Source organism: Parus major, chromosome 17, assembly GCF_001522545.3.
Source record: "Parus major isolate Abel chromosome 17, Parus_major1.1, whole genome shotgun sequence".
Classification (NCBI taxonomy): domain Eukaryota; kingdom Metazoa; phylum Chordata; class Aves; order Passeriformes; family Paridae; genus Parus; species Parus major.
The window spans coordinates 6,048,524-6,060,187 of record NC_031785.1 but is presented as its reverse complement, the minus strand read 5'-3'; the positions used below and the strand labels follow the sequence as shown (position 1 = coordinate 6,060,187).

General features: G+C 47.9%; 1 protein-coding gene across 1 annotated transcript in view; it reads left to right on the top strand.

Moving 5' to 3' along the window:
• Window positions 1–1,983: 1,983 nt before the first annotated feature.
• The window catches only part of FAM102A (family with sequence similarity 102 member A), a 37,734-nt gene continuing 28,053 nt past the window's right edge, over window positions 1,984–11,664 (top strand). Inside the window, exons 1-2 of the mRNA XM_015645156.3 lie at window positions 1,984–2,110; window positions 3,504–4,133. Coding sequence (XP_015500642.1) covers window positions 3,988–4,133 — 146 coding nt within the window. The 5' untranslated portion in view covers window positions 1,984–2,110; window positions 3,504–3,987. The remainder of the gene's footprint in view (window positions 2,111–3,503; window positions 4,134–11,664) is intronic.

Here is an 11,664-nt window from a genome sequence, read left to right as displayed (position 1 = left end):
GGGCTGGATTCTTCAAATGCCTCTGGTATTTCAGCATCATAGCTTGGTAAATATTTAGCAGGCTCAGCTCTTTACCAATAAGCTGGAAACAGAAATAAAAAAATAGCAGCCCACCTTCAGCAATGCCTCAAAGCCTTGAAAATACCAGATAGGAACTGATGGAAGGATTCAAGCCTCTCCTGTAACAGCAGCCTGTAAACCCTGCTGTAACTCCTGGTATGATGGTTTCACTGTACCAATACAATATGTTTTCCCAGTCCAAAGTCTGTGTAAGCTTAACCTGGCAAGCAAAAAATCATAACAATGCATTTGGCTTGATTCAATTTTTCACTTTTATCCAAGGACATTTCTGTGTACTTTTCCTAGCAGACTCTTTTTTTTTTTTTCTTTTTTTTTTTTCCCAAGGCTCACATTGTGGTGGAATTATTTGATAGCTCTGATATTGTCTGCATAGATGGCAGATTACAGTCAAGGAGTCTGGGCATCAAAGACTGGCAGAGAGCAAGGACTCCCAGGCTTTCATCCAAGCTTTGCATATCAGCCTTAGGAACAGCTCCTCCCATGGAAGCCTCAACTTCTCAGCCACAGAGGCTCTTGGGCAAATGCCTGAATTTAAAATCTAGGCAAATCACGTTGATGATTGCAGGCTCTTTCAAGATAAGGAGAGACATTTTGTTCTGCTTGCCCTTAAATGATGGAATCCAGCCTAACCAGGGATCCCAGCCACAGTGCTGGATGCAGCAGCAGCACATAACAGGGCTGATGCAGGGATGTGCCAAACTGGTTGCCACATCTCACATGTGGAGGGTGAGATTCCAGCTCCGGGCCCTGCCTCATACTGCTCCCCAGGGCTCTGTGGTACCAGGGCCTCCCTCCTGCTCCCAGCCAGGGACACTGCTGGCCTGACCCACAGCCACTCCGTGGTATCTTGAGGGGACAGGACAGCCACACCGCTGAGTGGCCTGAGGAGCCGTGTGCCTGCTGTCCACAGGACACACTGATGAGAGGGATGTCATCAGGAACTGCTCAGGCACTGGGGGAAGTGGAAGCCAGAGGAAGGGTTCCTGGATGTCAGGAAGATGCAGAGATGACATCTGTCACCAAAACACAGAATGGGTCAGGTTCAAAGGGTCCACAGTGGGTCATCTTGCTTTTCAAGCAGGGTCATCCCAGAGCTCATGGTCCAGATAGTTCTGGAATATCTCCAGTGAAGGAGACTCAACAACCTCTCTGGACCAGTGAGCAATCACTGCACAGGAAAGAAGTTCTTCCTTATGTTCACGTAAAACTTCTTGGGCATCACTTTCTGCCTATTGCCTGCTGTCTTTGGTGGCTGGCACCACTGAGCTGAGCCTGGCTTCATCCTCTTGGCACTCCACTTTGGGTATTTATACACATTAATGAGGTCCCCACTCAGTTATCTCTTCTTGAGGCTAAACAGGTCCATCTTCCTCAGCCTTTCCTCATAGTAGAGATGCTCAAATTCCTCAGTCCTCGTTGGCCTCCACTGGACCCACTCCCAAGAGCTCCATATGTCTCAAGTAAGAGATGACTCTGCCATCACCTCGGGCCAGGCAGACACCCCAACCACAGACCCTTGCCATCCCCTCAGCTCCCGTGCCAGCTGGGGGCTGCTCAGCCTTCAGAGGGGGTTCAAGACATCCTGTGGGACGAGAAGCCCACCGCTCCAACTCCCGCACAAGGGACACCGAGGACCCGCTTCCCGCCCACCCCCTCAGGCAGGGGGCGGGGCTTTTCCAAACCGACAGCCCTCCTCTCCAATCCTCGCTCTCCCTTCCCCGCCCCGTGCCGGAGCAACCTCGCAGTGCTCAGCCCGCCTCCTTGCTGCTGTCCAATCGGAAAGCGCCGCTCGTGTTCTCTCGTCTCAGGGGGGAGGGCGGGGGTTACGTGCTGTCGGTATTCCCAAAGCGCGGCGGCTCCGCTCTCCCCGCGCGCTGCCCGCGCACTGCCTGCGCTGTCGGCGTAGTGGCCGCAGTTGGCGTAGCGCAGGCAGAAGGCGGCCGTGTCGGGGAGCGGCGGCCGCCGTGCGAGGAGCGGGCTGGAGGAGCGGGCAGGGCCGGGCAGGCACCGGGCCGGGACCTCGCCGCAGGTCAGTGCAGGGCGCTGGGAAACGGGATGAGACCTTCCGTAAGCCAGCTGGTGATGGGGGGCCGGGAGAGGGGTTAGATCGGGCTGCAGCTCGGTGCATGGGCTGGGAAGGTGCTGAGCCCGGCTGCAGCTCAGTGCAGGGGCTGTGGGGCCGGAGCTGGGCTACGGCCCGGGCATGGTTCGGTGCTTGGCCCTTGGGGCTGGGCTGCAGGGCAGTGGGCGATTCAGAGGGCCAAGAGGTGGGCTGAGATCTAGGCACGGCTCGAACAGAGAGCCGGGACCTGGGCACTGCTCAGTGCACGGCTCGGACAGAGAGCCGGAACCTGGGCACTGCTCAGTGCACGGCTCGGACAGAGCCGGGACCTGGGCACAGCTCAGTGCACGGCTCGGACAGAGCCGGGATCTGGACACAGCTCAGTGCACGGCTCGGACAGAGAGCTGGGTCCTGAATACCATTCAGTGCATGGCTCCGGAGTGCCAGGGGACAGGCTGTGACCTCACAGCAGCCAAGGCTGAGACCTGGCAGCAGCTCGGTGCAGGGACAGGTACTGTTTGTGGTGTGGAGCATTGACCCGTCTCCCCCGACTCTGCTCCAAGGTATCTGCGGGACCAGCGGAACCTCCGTGGAGGTGCCCGGGCCCTGACAGAGCCGGCTGGGTTCTCCCGCAGCCCCCGGGCGGGAGAGGGTCTTTAATCACCCCCCCACCCACGCAGGCAGCTCCTAGAATCAGTAAGGATTGTTTACTGCCCGGTGTTCATAACCTTGTCCCTTTGAGATGTTAATCAGCTCCTGCCTCCCTGGTTTAGGTGTTGTGTAAATGTGTAACGAAATCGGTGTCTCGAGCCCTAAATCTGAGCTGTACAGGGCTCTGTGCAGAGCCGGTGCCGGGGGAAGGCAGCATTCCCGGTGGGCCTGGCGATTGGACAGCCAGATGACCTGATTCGGTTGTTATGCTGTGTAATCTGGAGCAGGCTGCTTGTCTTTTTCCCCTCTCTCCTGCTTTCTCCATTTATAAGATACAGGTGCTAACACTTAGTGCTGGTGTAACATATGAAAAGCATATTTTTAATTTCTTGAGACTGCTTTTCCTTCCTCTTGTTAGACTACACGTTAGAATGATCTTGCGCTGTAAACTGCTTCTAAACATGATGACTGAAAATAGAGCAAATTTTTATTAGTTGCTTTGCAAAACAGAAATTACAAGGGGGATGACAACAGTGAAGCTTGCCCTAGGCAAAAAGGAGAAAAAGGATGTTGGGGCTGGGCTAATTGGGGCCATACCTCTTCAGACTGGAATGAGTCTGGACTGAATATTACCCATCCAAACAGGTTTTAGAGCAGGAGGAGGAGTCCAAGACTGGCTGGAACTAATTTACTCATTTCCCTCCCAAAGGCTGACCCAAAGACCTGTATCAAAGAGTTGCACAAGAGATAGAGACTGGAATCTCTCTGAATGTGCTGCCTGCAGACGTAAGACTGGAGACTCGAGATGACTTCTCACAAGAGATGCTTTCAAGAGGGGTTGTGCTGAAGACAGAGCACTGCAGCCTCTAACTGGGACAGCTCCTGCTGGTCTGGAGCTGAGACCCAACTTCCCTCCCTCTCTTTTCCCTTGGAGATGTTGCAGAGATTTAATCTGACCTCTTCCTGCTCACCTGAAGAAGCCTGCCGTGGCAATGATCCCTCAGCCAGATCCGACCACCAAAGAGAAGAGAATTGTGCGTTTGAAGCTGGGCCGTCGTTGTAACTGAACTGGAATTTACTCCCTGCTTGTGCTCCCGGAACAACTGCCCTTCCTCTACTTGTCTGTTTGTGCTGTGAGCCACTTCTCCCTGATCTTGTTTGGAATTCCTGAGCTTTCCACGCTGAATTTGCCCATGGCTTTCCTGATGAAGAAGAAGAAATTCAAGTTTCAGACAAGTTTCACTCTAGAAGAGCTGACTGCTGTCCCCTTTGTCAATGGGGTTCTGTTCTGTAAAATCAGGTTGCTAGATGGAGGAGACTTTGCTAGTTTATCGACCAGGTAAGACCCTGCCTGCAGACTCACTGCCTCCATGTGCTTCTTTCCCTGGTTATTCATCCCGTGAGTGGGTTAGCATGTGGCCACCACTTGCTTACCCCTCGACGGGATTTTAATAGTTCTGTTGTAGGGCCCCACATGCCATACCATTCTCTGGAGCAGGGGAAGTACATAGCTGGAGAATTCTGAACCTGGGTGGTGGTGGCTGATTCGAGCTGGATTGAATTTTTCAGAGATGAGGGGAGGGAGTGGGAGGTCACTCCCCTTAAAGGGGATTAAATCCTCTCTTCTCTTTGCCCCTCCTCCGTGCCCAAGTTCTCACACACTCTTTCAAACCCTGTTCTGTATTGCCTTCATGCCTTACTTGAAACTCAACTCCGTAGAAAACTGTCTAAGCAAATCAGCCCTTCCCAACATTGCTCTCCCTCTTTGATACTGAATTTCTCTTCTTGGTAAGGGTGGAAATAGTTTGTTTTGCATTACAAATTGCTGTGCAAGGGAAAACTGCTGCCTGGAGTCAAAGTTGTCTGTGTTAAAGACCCTGTTTATCTCCTTGAACTGATGCCATTGCATTTCCCACTTCGGAGCAGCAGTGTTTTCTGTCATGTTGGGATCCTTTTGCTACACATCTTAAAAGGTTCTGCCATCCTGTATTGGCATTCCTCTGACTCCTTCAGTCAGGTCTGTCCCCACTCTTGTTACTAATTGCTAATAAAAACTTGCTTTGTTTCCAACTATGCACACAGATTATCACGAACAGTATGCAAACATGAATTCCAGAACAGCCCAGACTTGCTTTCTGCTTCAAAATGTGAAGGAAGCCTTCAGTGGCTTTCAAAACTTGTTTTTTTGCTTTCCTGAGTGACTGCTCAGTTTTAAAGGTACAGGATTAGTTTGTGCTAGCTGTTAACTGCTTTATCTCAGGGCTAAAGCCTGGTTGGTTCTGGTTTTCCTCTTTGTGGTGCTGTGTACTGAGCTTTCTCATTTCAGGAGAGAGGATTTTATTAGGCAAGCATAAAACATTTCTGTCTTGCAAACAGAAGTAGTAGGGCAGTGCTCAAAGCTTGGGGTTTCCTTTTCAGAGGCACAATGCAACCTCATCTGAAGTAGGTAGAAGCCGAGGGTATGGAACACCTCCAGAAATGGACTTTGAATTAATTTCTCTTTTGAAGAAAATCTATCAAAAGAGCTTTTCCTCACAGTGTTCTCCCCTGAGGCTAAATCCTTGGGTTTGGTGGAAGCAGTTTATCTAAGGAATTCAAACAGTATGTGAACTTGGAAAGAAATTAACCCTTCCACTTCCTGGAGTCATAATAGAATAAGTGGCACTTGGAGGGTGTCTCAGAAAAATCCTGTGCAGAGAAATGTCCATCTCCCTCTTCTTGTTGTCCCTGAAAGCGGCTTCTAGGAGCCATCCCTGGGATTTGCTGGTGCTGCCAGCCGTGTGGGTTGTTTTCTGAGCTGGCTGGGATTCAGCAGTTCGCTCAGCGTTGCAGATGTGTTCCAGCAGAAAAATCAACTGTAATTCAAAACCAAACACATACGTAGCTCTCAAAACGAGCAGAGGCAAAGTGAGCTGGGGGTTTCCCGCCTTTCCCCCAACCTGTCTGTGCTCTAACTGAAAGCACATGGAAACCTGTTCCTGCCTGAAAAGTTATGGGTCTCAGTGGTATTGAGTCATTTGACCTTTTCCAAATATTTTTCCCTGTTGCAGTTAGAGAAACTTCAGGAGGGATGAATTTTCAGAAGAGTTACTGTGTGGAGAGGCTCACAGGTCATGCCTTGGCTTTGCTCTGTGCTCCCCTCTTCATTTCTGTCACCTTTTTGATACTCACTGGTAAAGATTAAAGGAAAGGAGATACTGTATAAGTGTTGTGTTAGAAATCTGTAAGTTATTTGGAGTCTGTGATTGTTTCTCTGAAATCAACCACTTCCAAAACTGATTTGGTTTGAGGTTGTAATGTCTGGCAGGTAATCTGTTGTGAGCTGCTTACGTACAAAATCTGGAGTTTGCTCCGAAATCGATTTGGGCTTCTGTGATCTGGGCCATGTGGCTGTGATTGAGCTGAGCTGTAGCTCTTCATGACCATGACTTTTCAGAGAACTGATCTGAATAACGTGTCCTATGTCACCTGGAATCTGTAAACTGAGGTTAGAAGTAAGTATAGGAACTCTTCACTGGAAACATTAATTCAGTTTCTGTAGTTATAGTGTGGAAAGAGGAGTGTTATACAGGAACCTCCAGAGACAAATTTTTCAGGTTATTTACAATAAGCTTACTTGACACCTCATGCATGTCTGTGGCAGGAGGTGGGAGTATGATATACCCAATGAGTTGTCAGGTGGCACTGGCATCATTTGACCAGCCTGTCCTGGTCCCAAGTCCAGCTCAGCCTGGGCTGCACATTCAAAGCTGCCACAGCCTGGTGCTCTGGGTTTGGTGGGACACACACTGGGCTGGGATCCCCTTCCCAGACTTCTCATACTTCTGGCTGGAGGGGAGCCTGTCTGAAATGTATTAAGACTAAATGCTCTCAGGAATTCAAGGATGTCTGGAAAAGGTTCAGGTCCTGTCAGCACTTTTAGCTTTGGGGATTTGCCTCTCCTGGGTTTTCTGGTTTGTTTGGGGTTTTTTTGCTTATTATTTTCTTACAGGCAGGTACTCTATTTCCAATTTTCCCGTGCTCAGGCCTTGCATTAAACCATAGGTATTTTAAAGACTAAAGTTTCAGCTGTAAATATCTTTTTTGCTTGTCCATTCCTCTGCCTTTGTAAAGTTTCCTTAGGCTGTTCTGGGGCTTCTGAGGAATAAAACTCACAGGTTTCACTTTACATTGCTCTGTGTTAAAAGCATCTATTGTGTCTGGGTTTATCACCTTGCAGTTGGATTACAGAAGTTTAGCATCTGAAAAGTTGTCTAAGCTAGGTGTAGGCCAGGCAGGTGCTGTATTTCCTCACAGAGAAGTACCAATATATTCCTTGAATATTATTAATCCAGATACTTAAATAGCACAACCACCAGTGAATTCAGTTGCCTCCCAAGTATGTTTAAAAATAGCAGGCACAGAGAAGTAGGGATGTATTCATGGCAACCGTTTTTGTGGAGCAGGTGGGCGGCTGCATTTTGTACCAGTTTGGAGCTTTCTGGGGGGTTGTGAAGCTTTGTTCCTAGAGAGATGAGACAACAAGTTCATCAGGAGGTATCCTATCCATGGATCAGTGCAGGCAGGAGCCTGGATGTCCAGATGAGTGCCTAAAGCTGCAGGCTGATGCAGTAAGTTCGTGTACATCTTTGGGTATCCCAGGAGAGGAAGGCAGTTAAATTCCCCCTCTCTGCTCACAGTTCACGTTGAGTGACAGCCACATGCTCTTTGCCTCGGTGCTGAGTGATTTCTGGCTCTGTGTTGGCAGCGAGCGTTGCTGGTGCACAATGTGAAGGAAGTGGAAAGCCAGGTGTTATCCACAGACTCCTGACACCTCATCCTACATTGTTCTGTTAGCCTGCCAACAGTTTCACTCTGGTATTTCTGGATTTGAAGGAAGGGATTGTACTCTGAAAGCCCCTGTCTAACTCTAGAGCAAAGACTGTTTTACATGAGTTGAGCAGCTTTGAGGACATTTCCCACCTTCCTCATTGTTATCTGAAGGCACCTCAGACTGTATTTCCTTTGAGACCTTGCTCTTCCAAGCATCTGCGGCATTTCAGCTTGGTTTTCTGATCCTGGCACCCATTGCAGCAGTTTAAAACAATGAATGTAGCTTGTCTCCTGCAGCCCTGCCCTGTTTGCATGTGGGCTTGATCTGGGAAGACCTGACTCTGTTGGGGTGGTCTGACCTCCAAGTATGTCAGTGCTGCAGCCTGAACTCACAATGTTCTTAGCCTTGCAATTTTTAATTGAGTCAGTATGAAAGGCCACTTCCTGCACTGCATACTTTATTTATTTCTTGGGGGTGTAAAGCTGCATCCAGAAAACCAAAGAAATGCTGACATTTGGGAAGGTACCTCACACTAAGAGCTCCCTGTGGACTGAGGTCAGCTTTTGTTTAAGTGTGGCTCTGTCATCATTGTGTAGGCACAAATGACCTGAAGCTACTTGCTTTTGGCAGCTAGTGGGATAAAAAGCATCGTAATGCCTTAGTGATAAACAAAACTTACTCACTTCTGTAGGACATAACTAAAGGGGAGAATCATTGCCCTGCTAACACAGGGCTGGTGATTCAAAAATTTTTGTGAAGTGCAAGTAGTGTCATCTCCAGAATGCAGCTATTGGTGGTGGGAGTTAGAAATCAACGATTTCACTGTCTTTGAATAAATAGTCATTGTACCTGACACTACAGGATCCTTCAGGTAATTAAACTGATCACATTTAGCTTTTTCAGACCAGAAAAACATTAGCTGTTTAATCAGAGACTGAAAGACTGATTCAGTCTGGTTGAGATCTGAATCTTGACTACTGTCTTCCTTAAAAACAAAGGTTAGGTAACTAAATCATTTTTTCTAGAGTTGCCAAGAGGGAAGAAAACTGGCTGTAATGAAAAGTGGATCACTTGCTGCCTTTCGATTCCAGTGGGATTGTCACAGTTTAGTAGAGCAAGGAACTTGGTTGTGACTTTAAACCATTCTCCCAATTCCATATTTTAGGACAGTATGTGCTTGGCTCTATCCTGTGCTAGAGCATGTGGTGTGTTAATGTATTTTAAAAGTACTTTTATTGCAAACGTGTCTGGAAATGCAGAGCTTTCTTACATGTACAAATATTCCTATTACACAGATCAATAGACTTAGTTTTCATGTTCCACAGCAGCTTCACATAACATCCTTCCTTCCTGGCAGAGCCTCAGGAATAGGCTGGGAGTGTTAATGGAGAACTGATTTGAATACAGCCTCTAGAAGTGACTTACAATAAAACATGACCTATTTCAAGTTAATATTAAAGCATAGTACCTGCAGTGCCTTGCATTCTGAAACAGATACAGAGAAACTAAATAGCAAAGATGAGAAAAAGGGGGTTCATTCCATGAGTGCAGCTAAAGGTAGGTGCAAGTTGTGAGAGCAGAAGCAGTGGATGAGGTTTAACCCCTTGTGGGTTGAGAGTGTTGGAAAAATTGCAGAAGTGATGGAGCACCGCAAGGTCCCCAGCACAAACCATCTTAAGTTGTGCTTTGACTTTGCAAAGCGCTTTTGTCGCCTTTTCTGCACTTTGGCTGCTACACCTGCAGGATCTGACAGATGTTTTGGCGTGGGTTGATTTGCTTTGTGCCGTGCTTGCCTCTTCCTGTCGCCGGTCACCGCATTGGAGCCTGTCACAAGACTGGCAGAATTACGTTAAAACCTTCCTGCCACGGGGGCTGTATCCTGTCGAGTAAAGAACAGTCTCTGTTCATGCCCTGGCTCTGTTCTGCCTGCTGTGGCTCAGGCAGAGGCTGCTCTGCTGACCAGAAGCTGCAATCTAAAGCGCTGTAACCGATACGCTGTGTGTACAGCATCAGTAAATACGTTCAGATACAGGCGGCTTTCAAACTTCCCTTCATCGCTGATTCTGAGCTGGCATTGCTTTGACAGCTGACTCTTAGCAACAGCCTTATCTGTGTGACTTAAGCAGCCCTTGGCTCAAAAAAATTATTCATTGAAAATTAATGTTCTACTGGGAAACTGGGGCTCTGTGGCCCACTTAATTTGCAGGGTGAAGATACCATCAGCTCCGGCTGAGAATCAGGGAAGGTAGGCAAGAGCAGCCCTGCTCCTTTAAGACATGTATTTATTTCTGAAATACAGGGAAAAACCTAAAGGCTTTCCAGTCTCGTTATTCTTTGTGCTCTTGAGCTGCCATTAGTGTTGACTCTAGCTTTGTAGCTGAATTTCTGAGGAATTCATGCGTGCCTTCAGCAGCCTGTGGTCTCTCTACACAGCAGTTGGTATTTTAATAGGCCATAAGTTGCCTCTGGCAAGTTGTTCTGGTACCAGTTTCTAGGTAAATGAGGCAGGTACAGATTGATTTCTTATTATAATTTTATTGCAGAAAACTACATCTGGTAGTGTTTCAAGAAGCATCCAGTGTTTTCCTCAGATCAGAAACCTCCCTCACTTCAGGCCTGGCAGTGTGGGATGGTGAACTCTGCAACATCCACCTGTGTGTGGCTCTGTGAGGCCTCATCCGTGCAAGGACAGGCGGATGTGGCTCTGTGTGTGACCTCCCTTCTTCAAACAGGATATGTTCTGCATCCTCTGTGGGCTGCCAGCTCTGCACTGTGCTTGCAGCCTGCTCTGAAATGGGTCAGGAATTATTTCATAGCTGTGGGTTATTTTATGATAACCAGAAGCCTTTAGAAGTTTCCTGGACCAACATTTGGATCTGCACGTTTCTTCTGTAGCGTCGTATGAACTCGTATCAGTAATCCATGCTGAAAAGTGATTATTTCAGGTGTTATTCCAGGATTTGTCAGCTCACCCCAGTACCAGCTGCTTGCCCTGCAGGGTGAGAGACTTTATTTTTTTCCTCTTGCAGTTTATTCATATTGTGCCAAGTGCACTTGCTGGGAGACACGATGCACGTCGCTGTTGAAACTCCGGACTTGGCATCATGATCCCTCTGGTACCATACAGTGGGACTCGGCATCTCATTTTAGTGCCTGGGTTTGAAAGGCACTTCCCACTAGACAAACAGTTGTGCCTGTGTTCACTGCATGAACAGCCTTCTTGTTTGGTGTATTTTTAATCTGATGAGCAAGAAAGGGAATTGTTGTGCACGATTGGAAATCGCTGATTGTCGTGGATGTCATTGTCACCTGCTTGTCAAGGGTCACCCCTGTAGCTCAGTGGGTAAGGCCAAGGAACTGGGGTGGAGTTATGGGGATGAGGAATACAATGAAGAGGAAGCACATGGAGACTAAAGGACTGGTAGGAGGCAGGTGTGGAAGAGACAGGATGTTCTACATAAGCAGTAGCATATACAGTCTATAGCAGCCACACTCCCTGTGGATAGTGAGTAGCTGAGCTGCCAAGAGAGCAGGATTATGCCTTTCCTTTGGCTGGACTTGTCCTACCTCACTGGTGAGAGGAGGCCTTGAAGGAAGTCCCATACTGTAGTAGGAGATAGGATAAGCTAAAAATACTTTTACTGCTGTCTGCTGTACTTTAAATAAGAAATGGACTCTGTTCAGCCTGAAAGCACTGTGAGTGCTTACATGGGAGGAAGAGAATATGTGGATTTACTGTCCTGGAAGGGCTAGAAAGTTGCAGCATTAATAAGCAATGCAGCTTTAGAGACCTACAAAAGTCATGTGCTTGGTAATTACCCTGAAATATGCCCTCTGAAATAAGCAACTAACGTGAGAAAACTTTCTTTTGGAGCTTCCAAGAGCTGCATGTTTCCCTCAGTGAGGTGAATCCCATCTCTTGCCATTCAGTGTACCAAATGCAGAAAAGAAAATGTAAGGTTTCTTTAGTGCTGGTCAAAAATTACTAAAGCACTATGCTCCAGTCTGGCTGTACAATGGACAAGCAGATCAAGGCACCTGTAATAGAAAATCCTGT